Consider the following 21,076-nt stretch of genomic DNA (forward strand, 5'->3'; position numbering starts at 1 on the left):
ATTATATAATGACAAATTAACCTATCAACCTGTACATCTTTGGACTGTGGCAGGAAACACACATGGTCACAGGAAGAACGTAGAAACTCCGTACAGGCTGTGGTGGGAATTGAACCCAGGTCTCCTGCACTGTAAAGCATTGTGCTAACCACTATGCCACCGCATCAGATGCATCAAGGTTCATGAGGTAAACCAGTGCATGATGAACGTTGCCTAAACAGACGTAGAACTTAGGGAGATTCAGGAGACCATGTACACAATGATTTTATTTTTGCATACAGATTTTATTTAACTTAAATCTTGTACTGTAACTACTAGAAAAAAAGCCAAGTAAGAAGAACCTAGAATTGCTTTAGCTTTAGCCGGTCAAAATAGACAAGTTTTTTTTCCTCTCGAATGAAAAGATTCCATAATATATCGAAATAACAGGAGGAAATTCTTACAACAGAATATACAAAACATTTGAATTTTTCTTAAACCAATGAATCAAATCTCCATAGAAACACAGGAATTGTATGAATCATTTACACGCAGTAAGTCTTTTATTTAATAAATTGGCCATCTTCACTGCTTCATTATTTTTAAAAAAATGAATTTAATAAGCAAGGGGGTGGGGGAAGGGACAGCCAATCTTGCACTATGTCATCTAGTGCTCTCTTTTCCTGCCAGAGGTAGATCTCTGATCTATTAGTGTCCACAATAAACTGCACAATGAGGGGTTTCAAACAATTACTCTATGAGGGAGGAGGATATGGACACCAAACTGTAGATATAGAGCAGGATCAGGGACATTTCTCTGCCTCTCTCAATGATTCGAGAATCTGATAGATCAGTTGTGCCCCAATGATAGCCTCCAGATGACTAAATTTGACTGTTTTCTTTTGGAACTGGTTGTGCAGTAAATAAGTGCCTTTTATCAGGACATTTAACTTAAAACAGAGACAACAGCTTATAGCAACCCATTCTTAGCCATTTCTGTATGCCAACCATTCCTGGTCCAGACACACTTCATTTATAAATCCCTTTGCATTCCCATAAAGGTGCGCGAAGATTCTTCCGGGGGTGGGGGTAGGGTGGGGTAGGGGAATCCTTCCTCAATTAATACAAGAAAAGATTTGTGCAGCAACAGAAAGTTCCCCAGAGCACACCAGCAATCAAAGGTCATGTCTACCTTGATTAAACCAGGTCCCATTCTTGCTTTTTCTTGGAAGGGGGCTCCTTGCTGTACAACCTCAACACTCAATGCCTCAAAGCATCCACTGAATGTCCAAAGCCCAAAGTGGTCCTGCACATGTTCCTTTGTCCTTCTCGGAAGACTGGGAATGGATGGCAGCCAGCCAGAGTTCTGCAAGCTCCCATCGGGAATTCCTCCACAATCTTCTGGAAGGGAAACTGCCTGCAGTTTGTATACTGAGGAACCAGTTCACTTGCAGTTTGGAAACAGCAACCATATGGTGCGATCGTCCCATGACCACCACAGAAAAGCCAAACTCTTCCCAGACCTGTCACCTCACACTCTCCCAGCTCTCACTCGTGGAGTGGGGGAGGAAGGAGGTCAACCCAGGTAACTGGGTTCCTTAGCAACTGGACGACTGTCACATGCACCACTCTGTGACTGGCTAGCCTTGAGGTTTTGGGCAACTGTCAGGGTTAGTTGGGGGCCCAAGCCTTTACATCTGAAGCTGACAAAACAGGGCAGAAGTTTAAAGAACTCAGAACCTAACACTCCATTAATCAACGTGGGTCATCACAAGCTTAATTATTTTTAGAAGAATATGGATGATGCCCACCCGAACTGTAGTTTCTGCATGCACTCCTCCCGAGTCACTCCTGAAGATCCTGAGATGGGGGGGCTCGAGGATCCTCGGTTCCATCAGCTGTCTACACTCACAACAATGGGACAGCACCAACATATGTCACCACTGACTTGGTCTCCCGGGCCTCCCCTTCCGTTAACCCAGGGGAGCAAAAGGACAAGTCTCACCAGCTGAATGAGGTGGAGGGTCCAGGCAGGCCGATCAGATGCCTGGCACACCCTCCCAGCCAAAGACACAGTAATGAGGTCAGGAGGGTCTGCTTTGCTCCACGTTTTAGCAGATCAGAGAATGTTGTTTCACCTAACACCGCAACAGGTCCCCAATTGGCTAAAATGAATGAAAAAAGCAGACCCGTTTTGTCCATTATTGGGACAGGCTGAGGTCATTCAAGCCATTCTCATTGTTTAATGCCGAAAACTAGGCTGGGGGACTTGAAGCAATTCCAGAAGCCCGCCAGTCAGGAAAGGTGCTTGCCTTGTCATCTGCAGTGCAGGTGGCCTCTTGCCTTAGACTGAGAGTGAGTCCAAGCCCAAGGAAGGCAGGAGGCAAGGACAGAATCACTGTTGCTACAGGGACCAACAACGGCCCTGAACAAGTGGCGTAACCACAGCCCCTAGAGCAGTTCATTCTTGCACCATAATAACCATCAGATCCAACATCATTCTTTTAAAACACAAAGCTTAAACTATAGGACACTATTAGTAACATTTTTGGCAACGTATTGGTTTTCTCAACCATGCTGGTACTTACCTTGAGGTATCTCTTTTGATTGGGCTGTCTGATTTTAAGATATCTTTATGACAAAAATGATCAAAAACCCTCCATGTAACTTTCCATGATTTTCTTCAACCTCAGCTACTTTATGCAGGTATCCTTAAAAACCACAAAGAGTGGCTGGACGAGCTGCTGAGGTTGTAACCTGTACAGTGGCCTCAGATTGTGTGTGTGGTGGGTGGGTCTACCCAGTGTGAGGGAGGAACATATCCTGTCAGTCAGAGTGCAGAGGGGAGCCCTGTGTTCCCTCATTACTCAGTGCAAACGCATTGTGGGTCAGCGTTTGCACATTTGGTCTGGTTTCCAACTCAGATGGAGACATTAAGCTTGTGTGCCAGGGAATCCTGTGTCTTCTGCACTCTGCCACACATTCCCAAAGCCCTGCCCTCCTCCTCCCCCCCACCCACTTCACTCCGATAGGGCCCACCTCCCAGGGGCCAGGCTCACATGGAACATCCTCTATCCACCTCGGTGGCAGGTGACCCTTGCACGGTGGCCGCTTCGCCTGGGATTTGGGTCAGGGTGCTGCACTGTTAAAATGGGAAACTTGCATGTCGAGCTTCTCGGTGCGTTTGACTTTGTCCTCTCTCCTCAGTCAGGGTAGCAGAACTTCCCAAGGGCCTCTCTTTGCTTGAAAATGTTCCTGGCCATTCCCAACTGTGTGGGCATCACATTCTTATTCCGACGCAATGCGGTAAGTGTCAAGGGGCTGGGTGGGTATCATTCAACCCACAGTGCAAGGGTCTAATCCGAGGGGGCATAATCTGAAGGCTGGAGACTGGACAGAAACATTTCCCCCATCACCCCACGTACAGCGCTGGACAGCAAGGACCCTCCAATTACAGGCAAAAGTGAAGGAGTCTGGGAGCCAGATGCCTGCCCATTCACGTTCAGATACTGACCCTGCTCCCCATTACTTCCAAAGCTTAGAGGGTCCTTATTGCTTGTGCTTCAAATTCAGTTAGTGTCCGATGGACATTTGCTCTCTCAACTTGGGATCATCTTACCCAATCCTTCCAAAAAGGCAAAGCCATTGGGACATCCAAGCATTTTACCAACCAGCACACAATTTCCTTGGGAATGTTACCAAGGATACTGTCATTGCTCAGTTCCGGGGCACTGAAACCTCCAGCCGAGGATGGTAGGGGAGGTGGTTGAGAGCTGATGCAAGGAGGAAGGATTGTCTGACCAACTGGAATGGACCAGACAAATGAAGGGTACAATCTGAGGTAACACATCAGTCCAGACAGGGGTCCCTGTTAGAAATATATCAGTCCAATCTTACTCTTGATTGCACACCCCACCACAAGTTAACTTTACTTCAATCAGAGTTTGCTAATCTCCAAATACAAACATTGGACAACTTGTGTAGCCAATAAGGTAGAATTCAGTCCCTTTCAACAGCTTGGACCATACCAACAAAGACACATACCCACTTCCTAATTCACACAAGCCGTGTCAAAATGAAGTGCTCCACAGAACTGCTAAGATGGCCACAGTGTTGTTAGTGATTTTTTTAAAAAAATCTCTCTCTAATAAAGATTTCAACTATTGACGATATTTGTAAATCAGACATTCGTTACCAGCTGTAATCTGAGGGTTTGCGGTTGTGGTGATCAACACGTGTGAGTGTGAAGAGAAGGTTGCTAGTTCAGGAGGTCACCAGTAACTAACCGCCCCAGCGGTGTGAGGGGACTTAACCTTCCCCTTCCCAGTTTGACATTGAACCCCCCCCCCCCCCCCCAGAGCTCCACTACCCAAATGAAACACAAAACGGAGGGGCATCTGCTTACCCTTCCCTTGTTCAGCAAGGATTGCGGGAGAGGCAAGCAGGGAGCTGGAGAAAGGGGTTGCTATACACTCTGGCCCTCCCCATAAGCTGTGAGATCCAAGCCAAGTCACGACAGCACTGAATGTGCTTGTAGCTTGGCCTTCAGGGAGCAACCAAACAAGTCGGGCAGCCCTGGTAACCGACGGAAGCAACGTTAATTGGGCAAAGCATGTTCACAGAGGGTCATGTCAAATCCAATACTTTGGAAGTGCTGGGATTATCTCTACTGTTTAAGCCATGTGATCTATCAGGAAAACACTTCCAGCTCCAGGGAGGGGGAGAGAACTACAAGAGTCCTTAACAAAGATTGCTCTGGACACCAGCCTCTGAGCCTCTTCTCCCAGTTGCCATACTGTACATTATTGTTCCCACACTTGTTATTGTAGTATTTGCGTTCTGCCTCACCCCTCCCTCTGTTCCCACTGCTCCATATCTGGCAACTATGTGTAGCTCTAAAGGCAAAGTTTAGCACTCTGCCTGAACCACCCGTCACCTAACGGGTTCTCTCACTCTGCAGGTTTTACACGAGAGAGCCCAATGGTCTTCTTGGATACCCATAACACCTTTGGCCCTGGATTCATACTTCCTCCTGAATATGGGCAACATGACTTGAGCCCCATGAAAGATACCCTCCCCGCCCCACCCCCACTATCCCAACCTCCGCAGCTGGGGTGGTGTCTGTCCATCTCCCATATTGTGCTAAAGTTCCTAGCTACAGCCAAGCATCTGGCCAGAGTCTTTCTGACTCTCCGCTGTGTCCGGTGCGAGGGAAGAGGTGACGTGCTTTAACTTGAAACACTCACTCTTGACTCTCAAATGCAGGCAGCTGGTGGGAGGCTCAAGGGGAACTGACCTCAAGGAGCTTACAATAGCCAGCCCAACTGAGAGTTGGGAGGGGGTCTTCCATCCTCTGGTCTGCCTGTGGGCCACCAGTCCAGCAGGCCTGGCCCCTGCCCAAAGGCTAAAGGCTCCCCCAACCCCTCAGAGCAGTAACACTTGGAAAAAATACCCTCAGTAACTGGGGAGATTACATGGGGTGGGGTGGGTGAGGGAATCAGATGGGATGGGGTGGGTGGGGGAATCAGGTGGGGTAGGTGAGGGAATCAGGTGGGGTGGGTGGGGGGATCAGATGGGGTATGTGAGAGGATCTGATGGGGTGGGGTGGGTGAGGGGATCAGGTGGGTTGGGTGAGGGGATCGGGTGGGGTGGGTGAGGGGATCAGATGGGGTGGGTGGGGGATCATTTAGCCTCCTTCCATTGGTGGTGTGTGGCAATGTGAAAGGCTTGGCCAGTCAAGCCTGTGGCTTACGCCTCACTCTGCTGAACCCAGCCAATGGCTTTGAACCTTCTGTAGGGGGTGAGGCAGTTTCATTAGATGCTGGGGGCGTTTAGTGCTGTCAGGTGGGAGAGACACCACTGCCTGGTGAACTGGGCCTTGGCAGCGGGGGGGGGGGGGGGGGGGGTAGCTGGCATGTTTCCCAAACCCTGGGGCATCTTGGCCACACAGCCTCTGCCACACATCAGCCAGCTTCAGACTAATCGCCAGCTCATCGCATACTCCTGCCACACAAAATGCCAGCCATGACTCCATTAAAAAACGGGCAAACTCACTCTGCCACCCTGCCCGGTGTTCGACAGTAGATCAATTACATTTCTGATGTCGTGATAGGGAGGTCAGCCTGTCTAATCCTCCACAGAGAAACAAGGCCAACTCACCCACCGGAGGCAGGTAACCTGCCTCCACGGTACTGTCAGACATGAGAACAGAACGGGCACGGCCACTCTGGAGATGCGGGGGGCACCCAGCTACTGCCTGAGTGCAAGCTGAACAAAATCAGACTAGAGGATTAAAACTCCCTCAGAACCAGCATGAAAGTATGACGTGGTGGAGGAGTTGCCATGGATACCTGCACTGGTCAACGTGGCAACACATCCATGGCAGAGGTGATGGGTCTGGCCAGCTGTTGGCAGGCCATCCTCGAATTTATACTGATTAATTTGGCATGTGTGCACCTTCCCCACCGAGTGGGTGACCTCTGTAAAAGCTAGCAACCAGCCCTTCTCCAAAGACATCTGTAGTGTGATGTGGTTTGTGAATTACTGAGGTTTTCCGGATACTGTACTGTCACTCAGATTGCTGAATGCGAGATGTATTTTATATATAATATATATAAAAAATAAGAGGTAGATAAACATTTAAAAACATCAACAAAAAAAAACTGTCCCCCGTCAGATAACATTTAAAATACAACTCTTCAATCAGTAATGATTTGAATTCAGGTCATTTTACAGTGATTTTAACTGATATTACAAAATAAATTAAAAAAAATCCTACATAGATTACCTTTTAATTAACAGAATTGTGAAAATAATGCATTGGGACAGCAGCAAACAGGAAGCGAGAACTAATCTAGCAAAGGAATAAAGCAAAAAAAAAACTCACTATAAACTTTAAAGTTACATCTGGTCACAAATTTCAGTCATTATTTATTTGTATATATTTCTTTGCTCCTGTGTTTAAGTTAACTGCCTTCCAGTCCAGGTGGAGAATGTCCTTTCAATGAAAGGCTCCTTGGAATAATTTCTGCCAGCACTGGGGCAAAACAGGACGCTAACCAGCCGCACAAAGAGGTGCCATCTCGGGAAGCCCGGACGGTCAGCATCTTTCACACTTGGCGGAGGTTCAAAGTAAATGACTCTCCACATCCTGCTGAGAGAGGGGACAATGTGGGGCAAGTCACAATGGGGTATAACGTAGGAGATGCCATAATGTTTCCTCCCACCGACCCATACTCATTAGTTGCGTTGTTTCAACGTCCAAAGCCTTGTGGTGGGACCCTGCGATGGGAAGCCACACCTGGAAAGATCTGATACCAAAATATCGGGGCTCTTCCCCTGTACAATCAAGTCAAAGAAGATTAACCGCTGGCCAAACTAAGATTGTTTCTTCGTAATTGAACACCTACCTTCCCCAATGGTTGGAGTTTGCTGCCTCGTGATAGTTAAGATTTGGTGATGTCACCTGGGTATCAAGTAACGGACTGGTTATTACCCAGCGTGTTACTGAATTTGGTGAACTGATACCCTTTATTGATAGCCACTGTTAATGATGGCCGCCGAGAGATGAAAGCAAACACTATAAAATTGTACAACTCCAAAAGACAAAGGACAACTCTGCAAAATGTCAGGCCATCATCAGAGTGTGGAGTCAGTTAACGGACAACACAACCGCCATGGTCTCTGGTCTGCTCAAACCCCTTGCTGGTAATAATTAGAAAATCATAGATAAAACCCTGGACAGGAAAGAGTTAAAGATATGTAGCTGAAAATTTTAAAAAAACATTATATTTAAAGAGCTGTCAGGATATCTAACCCAGTTTACTTTTCTTTTTAAAAAAAAAAGTTCTGAGTTGTTTTGGTGAAGAGCAAAACAATTTTCTACTTATGAACAAAAATTAACATGGAGACACTGAGAAAGACACGTACTAGTATTAAACTGTTTGACCTGAGTATAGTTTTTATCACGCCCTGTACTGATTTAGATGGAAGTTCACAAGGAACATTTCTGCTAGACTGTGCTGGGAAGAGAACAGTTTGTATTCATGCGCTGAGCTAAGGTGACAGGCAACAATGCAAGGAAATATCTTCCCACTTGTATTCATTTCTCTCGCAAAAAAAAACACAAAGGCGGCAGCTCAAGGCAACCACACCAATACCAAGAAGAAATAAAAGTCAATTTGAAGCACTGTACAAGGCGCCAAAGGGTTGGTGGAAGAAAAACTAAATGGAAAGGGAGGCCGGGTAAGAGGAACAAAAGGTAAAGTTGATTTCATCTCCAGAGTTAAGGAAAAAAATTATAGCAGCTTTTCTTTAAAGACAGATCGATAATAAACCATAAAAGTTATAAAAGTGACACAATGAGTATCCAAAGGTTTATGGTCAAACATAGAACTGCAAGACCCAATCACTATAATTCTACTGAGCACATCAGAGAATACTTAGCACTTAACTGCTCCTCTTTTTTGTCCTTTGCTGTCACTGGTTTCTTTAACCTTGGCCGCTCTTGCGAGAAGCCGCGCCCTTCTCCGTCCTCGTCTTACCACTCGCCTCGCGGACTGGGCCCTGCCTCACTGCACCCGTGACCTTCAACACCTCCAAGGATGTTCAGCCATTGCTGCCGTCCAGGCTTTTGTTTCAGCGGTAAATTAATCCCAGTGTAGATTGATACGGCAGGTTGATCAGTGAGACGATGTGTGAGTGTGTGTGTGAGTGAGTGTGTGAGCGTGTGTGTGTGTATGTGAGAATCTATCAGCATGTGCACACACTCGAATTCAGTGCATCTGTCTTTCTGGGAAACACATTCCTAAACCCGTTCTTTGTAAGTGTCGAAACACAATTCTCATAATAAAAACTATTCTTTTTTCTTTAAATTTTGGCAACTTCTATCAGCGATGAGAGATGACTGAATGCAGGAGATGGCGGGGCCCACGAGACAAGCCTGTGCTGTAGCCCCTCCAGCAACAATCATCTCCAGAGTTGGTTCATTAACAGGGATACAGACACTGGACGTGGAAAGATGTGGTGCCAAGGATCGGAGCCAAGAGCCCAGGCAGCATCCCTACTAAGAGCAGCTCCTCTGTTGAACTTCAGATATGTTTACTGTGCAGTGAGAGTCCTGGGAAACGAGTATCTCACATTACGAGTTTGTGCAGCCTGCTGTCGAGACCTGCTTGAGCACTGTCAAGTCTTTATTTTCTTCCCAGGAAAACTGCTCGCATTTGAAATATCATTGTGGCGACTGAAACGAGTCCTCTCCACTGTGCAGCAATGGCAGTTTCAGTTCTACTGAGATACAGTGACATGTGTGTGTGTGTGTGTGTGTGTGTGTGTGTGTGTGTGTGTGTCTGTGTTTGTGAGTGTGTGCCCACATATTTCTGTGTGCATGTGTCTATCTTCCGGTATGTTTGCCTGCCTGTCTGCATGTGTGTACGTGTCTGTGTGGGTGCATTTACGCAAGCCAGTGCATCTATGTTTGCATGTGCATATTAGTGCATGAGTATGTGTGCACGTGTATGTGCACGCGTGCACGTGTGTGTGAGACTTCCTGTATGGGGGCCTGCCTATGCATGTATGTACACATCTGTGTGGATGCACGTGTGCATGCAAGTGCCTATTTGTGCATGTGTATGTGCATCGTTGCGTGTGTGTGTGCGTGCATGTATGTACACGTCTGTGTGGATGCATGTGTGCATGCAAGTGCCTATTTGTGCATGTGTATGTGCATCGTTGTGTGTGTGCGCGTTTGTGTGTGTGTGTGTGTGTGTGTGCGAGTGTGTGTGTGAGTGTGTGTGTGTGAGTGTGTGTGTGTGTCTGTGAGTGTGTCTGTGAGTGTGTGTGAGTGTGAGTGTGTGTGTGTGTGTGAGTGTGCGTGTGCGTGTGCGTGAGCGTGAGTGTGTGTGTGTGTGTGAATGTGAGTGTGAGTGCGTGTGCGTGTAGGGGATCAGCAGGTTGTTGACTGCGGCAAAGGCAACACCTTCTCGTTCTTCCTGCCCCCGTTCATGTGGGTGTAGGGCTGCCGCTCGTCGAAGCTGGCTCGCAGGACAATGCCGGGCCCGTTCTCCACCTTGTGGCCGGAGTGCTTGTCCGAGTGCTGCAGAGTGGAGGAGGGGTCGAGAGGAACGCTTTCCATGTTCTCTGCCTCGATCTCAAACTCCTCCAAGTCACGGTTCTTGCACTCCTCACTGTAGAAGTAGGCAACCTCTTGGAAGGACGGGTCCAGGTCGTCCTTAATGCTCTCGATAATCTCCATGAAGGAGGGCCGCATTTTTGGGTTGTACTGCCAACACAAGCGCATCAGCTCGAACCTAGGGCGGGGCAGAGAGTGGACAGTTAGGGAGCAAGGTTCCGGATACCAGCACCCACTCACTGGGAACCACAATTGCGCGAGGGTCCCAGGCCTGGACCGTCACTGGGCGGAAGTGGGATGTGAGGAGGAGGAAAGCATGAAGGCAGAGGGAAGAAAGGAGATGGAGGGGGTGAGAGGGCGAGACAGAGGCAGGGGGAGAGGGTGAAATTGAGACAAGGAAAGGGTGGACAAATTAACGATGTATTTGCATCAGTCTTCACTGTGGAAGACACTAGCAGTATGCCGGAAATTCAAGAGTGTCGGGGGGCAGAAGTGAATGTAATTACTATTACCGAGGAGAAGGTCCTTGGGAAATTGGGTAGATAAGTCACCTGGACCAGATGTTGTACACCCCAGGGTTCTGAACGAGGTGGCTGAAGAGATTGTGGAGGCACTTGTAATGATCTTTTAACAATCATGGTTCCAAAAGACCGGAAAATTGCAAATGTAATTCGCCTCTTCAAAAAGGGAGAGGGGCAGAAAAACGGAAATTACAGACCTCTGTGTTCGGGAAGATGCTGGAGTCGATTTTTAAGCATGTAGTTTTGGGGTACATGAGGCACATGAAAAATCAGGCCGCAGTCAGCACGGTTTCCTCAAGGGAAAATCTCGCTTGACAAATCTGTTGGAATCCTTTGAGGAAGTAACAATCAAGATAGAAAAGGAGAACTGGTGGATGTTGTCTACTTAAATTTTCAGAAGGCTTTTGATAAGTACTGAATGACGCTGCTTAACAAAATAAGAGCCCACGGTAGGAAAGGAAAGATACTATTATGGATAGAGCAGTGGCTGATTGGCAGGAGATAGAGAGTGGGAATAAAGGGAGCCTTTTCGGGTTGGCTGCCAGTGGCTAGTGCTGTTCCCTCAGAGGTCGGTGTTGGGACCGATCCCTTTATGTTATTTGTCAATAACTTGGATAATGGCTTTGTGGCCAATACGAAGATAGGTGGAGGAGCAAGTAGAGCTGAGGAAGTAGAGAGGCTACAGAAGGATTTAGATTAGGAGGATGGACAAAGAAGTGGCAAATAGAACACAGTGTCAGGAAGCGTATGGTCATGCACTTTGGTAGAAAGAATAAAAATATAGACGATTTTCTAAACATCGAGAAGATCCAAAACTCCAAAGTGCAAAAGGACTTGGGCGTCCTCACGCAGATTAACTAAAGGTTAATTTGCAGGTTGAGTTAATGGTGAGAAACGTAATTGTTAGCAGTCATTTCGAGAGGACTAGATTATAAAAGCAAGGATGTAATGTTGAGACTATATAAGGCATTGGTGAGGTTTCACTTGGTGTATTGTGAGCAGTTTTAGTCTACTCATCCAAGAAAGGATGTGCCGATATTGGAGAGGAGGAGGTTCACGACAATGATTCCATTATCATATGAGGAATGTTTGATGGCTCTGGGCCTGTACTTGCTGGGGTTTAGAAGAATGAGAGGGGATCTTATTGAAGCCTATCGAATATTGAAATGCCTCAGTGGAGTGGATTTGGACTGGACGTTTCCTATGGTGGGAGAATCTAGGATCAGAGAGCACATCCTTAGAATAGAGGGATGACCATTTAAAAGGGAGATGAGGAGGAATTTCTTTAGCCAGAGAGTGGCAAATCTGTGGAATTCATTGCAGCAGGCAGCTGTGGTGGCCAAGTCACTGTGTGCATTTAAGATGGAGGTTGATAGGTTCTTGACTAGTCGTGTGTGAGAGGTTACGGGGAGAAGGCAAGGGAATGCTGTTGAGAGGAGCGTGGATTTAGCCATGACAAAATGGTGGAGTGGACTCAATGGGCTGAATGGCTTAATTCTGCTCCTATATCTTATGGGTGTTAAGCACAGGGGTGGATGGGGAGGACGGGAAGGGGGAGATGGAGATGGGAGGGCAAAGATGGAGGTGTTAGTGAGGGAGGTAGAGGTGGGGTGAGAGGCAAAATGAAGGCAGGAGGAGAAAGACTGAGCAGGGAGGATGGAAGTGGGGGAGAGGGGGAGACGGAGGGTGAGTGGGAAGACGGAGGGGCTGGAGAAGGCAGAAGGGCGAGGGGGTGAGGGGCTAGACAGAAGGGGAAGAGACAGGAGGCGGGGGGATGGAAGGGTGAGGAGGAAGATGAAGGGGAGGAAGGATGGAGGGGAGGAGGGATGGAGACAGAGCGGAGGGATTGGCAGAAGGGAGAGGAGGAGATGGAGGTGAGGAAAGTGGCAGTTCCACTCATTCCCGGCTGCCATCAGAAAGAGAGCAGGAAGGCAGCTGTTGATGTCAGTGAATGTGTCCCCACACTTGCGCTGGGACGGACACAAACTCACACACACACTCACACTCACACTCTCACACACACAGACACACACACTCACACTCACACCCACACACACACACTCTCACATACACACACACACACTCACACACACCCACACACACACACTCTTACACACAAACTCACACACACACACACCCACACTGACACACATGCTCACACACACCCCCACACACATAGACACACACACTCACACACAGATACACACATGCTCACACACACACACCCCCACACACACATGCTCACACACACACCCCCACATATACACACACACACTCACCCCCCCCCACACCCCCACACATTGCCGGGACCAGTGGCAGCTGGTGCACTGCCAGCGTGTGACGTCTGCACCCTGTCCTGTCACTTTATCCGCGGTTACACTGGTGTGGGAGGCTGGAGCCCAGACCATACACGGTGATCAACACTACTCCCCCAGGGGTATCACACGGTGCCTGCAGCAGAGAGGGAGACTGGCAAGGGATTATGAATTATTTATTTATAACGCAGAGGAAGTAGATCTAATTTCAACAAGCAATAGGTCAATATTACTCAATAGAAAAGCCACACCTGGACCTTGCTCTGAGGAACAGTGGTGAGTTTGATGGTGATCTTAGTGGCCCCTTCAGCCAGCTGCCACCCCACAGGCCCGCGAGCTTTTCACGTGTGACAGAGTTTGCCAGCGGTAGGAGAGGGCAGCACTGTTGCTTATCTTGAGTTCAGCACATCTCAAGTGCAGGACGGGAAGGCTTGACAGGCCGGTGAGAAAGCCTGAAGATGAGAGGAGGGTACTGACTGGAGACGTCTCCCACCAGCAAACTGTTCTGCTAGCACGAACCTGCCTCAGCAGCTGAACCCCACAGGCCACCTCATATGCTTCCCTGGACCCATGTCGTGCTTGGCACAGTGTTTTTTTCTCTCTCCTCATTGTCTTATATACATAATTGTGGTGTATTTGTCAACGTGGTACGGACAGCAAGTTGTAAATCTGGCAGGAGCAGAGGATGCTGGGAGTGGTGGGGGTGAAGCATTGTGGGACAGGTGGTAGAGAAGGAGGGCCCGGAGTCCATGGTGGGGGGAGACCTACTCAGTCCTGAGATACCAGGCATTTGATTCCAAACAATTGGTTTATGGATCATTCCAGAATGCCTCTCTGGTGCTTCCCACTCCCACCCCTCTCCCTTCCCCTTTTCCCAAACATGATATTCCTCTCCCTGACCCCTTGCTGCTCAAGTCCACGATAAAAACCCATGTCAGAATCAATCAGGTTTATCATCACTCACTTTTTGTGACAGCAGTACAGTGCAATACATCAAATTACTGCAAAAGTCTTAGGCACCCTGGCTATATACGTGTGCCTTAAACTCTGGCACAGTATTGTCCAAACAACATCCATGACACACGTCGGTGATAATAAACCTGATTCTGATGTGCCTGTGATGCAGCTGTAAGACATCCTTCATTGTACCTGTACTCGTGCACATGACAATAACCTCGATGCAGCTTGAAATCGGAGCTTCAAAGCAACTTGAGAGTCCGTTGCAGGATTCCCTGAACATTAACTTGCGGGTTGAGTTGGTAGTAAGGAAAGCAAATGTTAAGAATCATCTCCCGAAGATTAGAATACAAAAACGGGGATGCACTGCTGAAGCATTGGTCAGGCTTCATCTGGTGTAATGGGTGCCCTTATCAAAAAGAGGATGTGCTGACAATGCAGAGGCTCCAGCTGAGGTTTACGAGAATGATCCTGGGAGTGAAAGGGTTAACACATGAGTGTCTTGTCAGCTCTGGCCCATTACTCAGATGCCAAACTTTACTTTAGTTTAGAAGAATGGGGAGGGGAGGAGTCTCGTTGAAACCTAATGAATATTGGAAGACCCAGATAGGGCAAACTTGGAAAGGATGCTTAAGACCAGAGGGCACAGCCTGAGAATAGAGAGATGGCTCAGAAATGGCTGACCTGGGATTTTCACACACAAAAGTGGGTACCCAACCTTTTTTATGCCATAGACCCCTACCATTAACTGAGGGGTCTGTGGACCCCAGATCGGAAACTCCTGCTATGGAGTTTTCAGAGAGTGGGACTGAAAAACAAAAAAAAACACATCCAGTGAGCAGTAGTTCTGTGGGCAGAAATACCTTTCAATGGGAAAGATGAGAGGCGAATGGCCAGGCTGGTTCAAGCTGACAGGAAAGTAGCAGTAACTCACATAACCACGTGTTACAACAGTGGTGTGCAGAAGAGCGTCTCTGAATGAACAACATGTCAAACCTTGAAGTGACTGGGAGGCAGCAGCAGAAAACCACGGACATAATGACTCTAGGCTGCTTTATTAGATACAGCAGGTGCCTAATGAAACAGCCACTGAGTGTACGTCCTTGACTGCCCGCCAGATCAAACAGCGTAATGATGGGCAAGAGTGATGCTCCCCATATCCAGCTGAGCCTCGATGAGTGATTCAAGGACAAGTTAAATCTTTCAGATGAGTTGGGAGTTGGGAGAATGGAGTTGAGGAAACACAGCTCCTCAGAGATGGACACCGGCCAACAGAAAGTTTTCTCCTGCGACCTCTATCGCACCATGCTAGATCAGTATGCACTGCCATACCCTGAGCTCTGAAATTAATCTCCATGCTACTTACGGCTAACATCAACAAGACTCCACAACAGGCTCATTAAGGGAAGGTATGCAAGAGCCAATCACATGCCAGCATGAGGCAGCAAAACTCACAGGCTGTGACTCATCCTTCTCCCCTCCCAGGAAACAACCATTAAAGGAAAACTCGCGTCCCTCACCCTCGACGCGTGTCCCTGCCACTCGAGGAGCCGGTGCGGGCTCAGAATCAGAGAGGAAATGCTTTAAACTGGAAAGCAGGCACGGAATAAAGGCCACCTCCAGCTTCCGCAAAGGGGCGAACAAAGGCAAGCGAGATTCCTGTGACCGGTGGAACAGCTGGAGGTTGGGGGTGGGTCACGAGGGAGAGATAATGAAGCAGATTCTTGTAACACCGCCCCTGCTGCCAACCCCTGTGGCGAGATACAGTTGCCCAAACATATCAACCGGGATGGCGGGCAGAAGCCAGGCCCAGTGCTGCAACGACGCACAATTTCCCCAGCCGGCGGCTCCAGCAAGCTGGGATGACAGGACGATAAAGCATGACCTTAAAAGTGCATCAGCCCTTTGGGAAATCTGGAATGATATATTCGATGATACAGCAATTTAATTTTAGGATGGCTGCAGATTAATTGCGGGTTTTTGCAAGTGACAGTAATTGCTGATATACTCGCCAATTTTGCAGGCAGGAATTTGATTTGCTGCTTTCTGCAAGATTGCCAACACGGTCAGATTAAATTCCAATACTTCCCACTACGAGCTTGCTGGTGGCGGAAACACAGAGCCGTGAGCTGCTCCTGCTTTCTCTCTCACCCTCTCTCTCTCTCTCTCTGCGCCCTGACCCCACAGGGAAAGTGGCCCAGAGTCTGCTTCTGGGGTGCAAGTGGGAGAAAGAGGACGAGGGAGGCAACTGGAGAAAAGCAAGGTCACGGAAATGGGGGGAAGGTGAGAGAGAGAAAGGAGAAAATTGGTGGTCAGGGGTGCAAGAAAAGGAAAAGTATCAGGGAGTGGGTGGGGTAAAAGAGGGTGCTGGGAGGAGAGGGCAGGTGGAATAGAAAAGGGCAGGGGAATAGAAGAGGGTGGTGAGGGCAGAGGGAAAGGTAGGGAGGAAAAGGAAGACAGAGGGAGGGGAGAGGGCAGGGAAAGGGGGCAGGTGATAAAGAGGGGTGGTAGAGAGGGTAAGGTTAATGGGGTGTAGGGAGAATGACGGAGAGGAGGAGAGATGGGGTGGGAGGGAGAGGGGGAAAGGAGAGAGGATGGAGGGGGGAAAGAGTAGTTATTAGAAGAGAGAGTGAGAGTTAACAGTAGAGGGTAAAGTTGGTGCAAGGTTTGGTAAGTGTCATTAATTTCCTTGCTGGGAATTCCTGGGAATGTGACAGCCAGAGCTGAGGAAGGTTCAGATGAGAGTCACGCAGGGAGAATTCAGGAGAGCAGAGAATGCAGGCCAATGTTTGAATGAGGTGAGGGAAAGAGAAGTGGGGAGGAGAAGCACAGATTCAGTCTGCATACATCCTCCAGGGAAGTGGCTGGCAGCAAACCGGAGGGGCGTCAAATTAATCCTCCTCCAACGGTTGTTTCACTGTGAACTATGTCTACAATGGCAGATATCAGTGGCACAACAGTCATCTGCAGCATGCTCCAACACAATATCCAGCACGTTCATTGTCTTTGCTTCCTGAAGACCAGGAGCTGGAGGTCTCCGACCAGGAAATCATTCTGTCCCTTTAGCAGTGAACCTCTGGCCCAATCCCCAAAGCACTTTGAATCCAACCCTTCTCAAAAGGCTTCACCCAAACCATAAGCAGAATCAGGCCATTCAGCCCATCAAATCTCCACCATTCCGTCATAACTCTCAACTCCATTCTCTTGCCTTCTGGCCATAACTTTGGTTGCGCGGAGTAATCAAGAATCTATCAACCTCTCCCTTAAATATACCGTACTGCTTGGCCTCCCTTGCCATCTGTGGTGATGAATTCACCACCCTTTGCCTAAAGAAATTCCTCTTCACTTCTGTTCTAAATGGACACCCCTCTGTTCTGAGGCTGTGCCCTATGGTCCTAGACTCAAGCACTATAGGAAACATCCTCTCCATGCGCACGCTATCTAGACTTTTCAATATTTGATTCATATTCAAGGCTTGCTGTTCACTACTGTTCTTCCACTCAGCTGAGTCAGTTTAATGTCCACCACTGCCCACCGTATGTGTGCATCAAGCTGGACTAGAACTGCAGTCTCTGAGAAAAGATTTTCCACCAGAACCTCTTGACTCAATAACATCTTTTACTTACATTAATTCCAAATTTGAGTCACTATTTAGTGGTGCTGATTCAGCTGCTTTTGAAGGGGGAGCTGGAATAACCGAGAACTCTGGAAGCACCAGACACCAGCTCACCACAATGGAGGCAGTGACAAGTTTTGCAGCAAGGGTTAACCACGAGAGTGAGAACACTTTCCACCCAAAGCAAGGAATTTATCACCGCAAGGCAGTGACACTGAGGGCGCAAAGATGCGCAGGTGAATTCTGTTTTGGTAAAAAGTCATTTCTCCCTCCCCCAACGCTGCCTGACATGCTGAATATTTCCACCAGGGCCTGAGAATCAAAACAACTGCAGCTGCTGGAAACTTGAAACAAAAACAAACGTCGGAAATGCTTCGCAGGTCAGGCAACATCTGTGGAGGGGGAAGTCGCGAGCATTTAGACTCTTCATCAGAACTGGGTTTGCAAACCCGAAATGTTAACAGTTTTTTTTTTCGTTTTTTTCCTCTCTCTCTCTCTCCTCCCCCCCTCCCTCCTCTCCACTCTCGCCCTCCCACATCTGCTGACTGACCTGCAGAGCATTTCCAGGTTTTCGGTTTTTATACTGATAACCGCCTGGTTTTATTTCAGATATGCGGCTTCTGCCTTGCTTTGTATTTATGGAATTGCTGGGAGGCTGAGATCTAGGTTGGAGTGTGGAAGGTGAGGAGGCAACACCGAGGTGATAGATGACGCGAGGGGTAGAGTTGATGGGCCTTGCAACCTGACAGGCTCTGACACCGGGAACCCAGGAATTCTTGTGCCCCCTAGATGGGATAGCCTGTTGAACTACCCCAGCTCCATAAAGCCCCACTCCAAACAACGACTTATAACTTACAAGCTGTCGGCACAGGACTCCGGCCGTTCCAGTAAGCCGCCCTCCATTACGAAGCGCAGCACCTGCTCGTTAGACATGCCCTGGTAGGGCTGCTCCGCCAGTGTGGCAATCTCCCAGAGAACTACGCCAAACGACCTGCAGCAGCAAGCAGGACGAAGGAGAAGACAAGTTACTAAAATGCCGTCAACGACTCGAGTTTAAGATCATCAATCGCTGTACGAGCTTTACTCTGCCTCACCCCGAGACCAAACACCCGTAAATGGGGCTGGCTCAGTTGGTCAGAACAGACCAGGGGCTGCAATCCACACAGAGGCACTGGTAATCCCCAGCAGAGTCCTGCGGGACAACGGGGAATACGTACACGTCCAAGCATACCTGAAGCGCCAACACAGGGAGTAACAGCAGCAAAGACCACGCGTGGGATGCCTGGCTTTATTAGCCTGGGTATAGAATACAAGGGCACAAAGGTTATGGTACAACTTTATAAAACACAGGTTTGGCCACAGCTGGAGTACCATGTGCTGTTCAGGTCATTGTGCTTTGGAAAGGGCGTGATTCAACTGGTCAGGGTGCTGGGAAGATTCACCAGGACGTTGCCTGGAATGGAAATGAACCTTGATCAAACTGCAGATTTTTATATGACTAGCAAGAACAAGATACTTATTTTTAATTCTGTAAATAAGTGGGATTTCAACAAAGGTGCAATTAATTTCATTTGGCGTAGTTCGGTGACACAGGCTCCTTGGGCCGAAAGAGCTGTTACTGTGCTGTAGCTCACTTAAATCTCTAAATATTTATTGACCCAGGAAGTTTGGAAAAATACGCTTGAGCTCGGATCACGGGTTTTCTAGTCAAGATTGGATTAGTAGACTCAGGGATGAGATAGTAAGATCCTGTGAGATCCTGACCTTGTCCATTTCATTAACTTTGCCTCCAACTTCCACCCAGCCCTTAAATTCGCTTGGCCTATTTCTTACACCTCTCTCCCCAGCACTCAGTGAGACAATGCATCCTGCACCTTCAGTCCAACTCATCCACGCTGACCAAGATGCCTTCCTGTGGAAGAAGGGTCAACCAAAGGGTTATGGACTAAGTAGCTAACTTGCATTTTTCTATTTGAACTTTGTAACCCAATGAACTTTTGTAACCCAATGTCCTAAGCTTAGATAGTCTTTCACAGTCAGGATGCAGCACTGAGTGCAGATGGCCAGAAAGATGAGCATACACTCATATGATTTAGCCACTTGTCTGTTCTGAGATTAAAAATACCTTGTGCTCTTGATTACGTATATCTGCTTGCGTAACTTGCATGCCAGTAGTCAAGTATATTTGCCTGTTCAGCAGGATAAACATATGCCAAAAGTTCTCTGTAACTTAGAGCCTTGTACGCTGCTACAAGCTCTCCATGATATCATGCTGGATAAAGGCTTCACCACTTGAAATCTGGTCTCTAAAGTTGTTTTTCTTCCACGCTTCCTGAGCTAGTCCCATTTGCCTGCTTGATCCATCTCCCTCTATCCATAAACTGTCCAAGTGTCTTAAATGTTGTCATTGTACTCACTCTACCAGTTCTGCTGGCAGCTCATCCGATATACCACCCCCACCCATCTTCTGTGTGAAAAAGCCAACCCCACATCTAGCACTTTAATTCTTTCCCCTTTGACCATAAGCCTGTGCCCTCTGGGGCATTAGACACCCCCAACCCTGGGATTGTCCCCCTTTATCTACATCCCTCATGCCATTATACACCCATCCACCCTCCTGTGCTCTGGGAAAGGCCTAGCCAGCCTCCATTTCTCAAGCCCTCAAATCCCAGCTACATCGATGTGAACCGCAATTCAGTCTCCCCTCGGTTTGAAAATACTCCATCCCAGGAAACATCCCAGTGAATGTCCTCATAAAATTTCATGAATCTTTATCTTTCTTAATAACGGTTAGGGGGTCTGAGTTTCCAATTTGGGGATATATAATGCCCCATCTCTAAAACTTGAATATAAAAGTCCATCATTGAAACATTTGGGAAGGTGTAAAAATCCTTTATTGAAGTCTTTTATTGTCCCATCTAATTTGACAAGGGCATAAGGGAAGCTTTATTTAAAATCCATGAATTGTAGAGTATGTTTTAAAAACTCACCCTTAACTCCATTATCTGTCATAGACCTGTGAGTCTCTGCTTTAAATACACCCAATGACTTGGCCTCCCCCACCCTCTGTGGCAACAAATTCCACAGATTCATCCCCCTCCTCAAATCAGTTTTTAAAACAACACCCCTTTATTCCAAGGCAGTGTCCTCAGATCTTACACTTTCCAATGAATGGAAACATACATTTATTTATTTATTTAGGGATACAGTGTGGATTAGGCCCCTCCAGCCCTGCTCCACACTGCTCCGACAACCCCACAACCCCGATTAACTGCAAACTAATCACAGGGCAGTTTACAATGACCAATTAACCTACGCGGTACGTCTACGGACTGTGAAAGGAAGCTGGAGCGCCCAGAGAGAGCCAGTGCATGGCACGTGGAGGATGCACAGAACGGTGCTGGGATTGAACTCTGAACTCCAGAAGCCCTAGAGCTGTAATAGCTTTGTGCTAACCGCTACACTACCATAATACCAATCCTCTCCACACCCACTCAATCCAGCCCTTTTAATATCCAGTAGGTGTTGCTGCGTGGCCTAATAGATAAGGCATCGGTCT

The 21,076-nt window shown here is 47.9% G+C and overlaps 1 protein-coding gene across 1 annotated transcript in view; it reads right to left on the reverse strand.

The window, feature by feature from the left end:
- Positions 1-246: 246 nt before the first annotated feature.
- igf1ra (insulin-like growth factor 1a receptor) overlaps positions 247-21,076 on the reverse strand; it is a 333,731-nt gene continuing 312,901 nt past the window's right edge. Inside the window, exons 20-21 of the mRNA XM_059946664.1 lie at positions 18,374-18,508; positions 247-10,286 (exon numbers count right to left, since the gene is read on the reverse strand). Of these exons, the coding sequence (XP_059802647.1) occupies positions 9,923-10,286; positions 18,374-18,508 (499 nt within the window). The 3' untranslated portion in view covers positions 247-9,922. The remainder of the gene's footprint in view (positions 10,287-18,373; positions 18,509-21,076) is intronic.

Source organism: Hypanus sabinus, chromosome 21 (assembly GCF_030144855.1).
Source record: "Hypanus sabinus isolate sHypSab1 chromosome 21, sHypSab1.hap1, whole genome shotgun sequence".
In the NCBI taxonomy this organism is placed as follows: domain Eukaryota; kingdom Metazoa; phylum Chordata; class Chondrichthyes; order Myliobatiformes; family Dasyatidae; genus Hypanus; species Hypanus sabinus.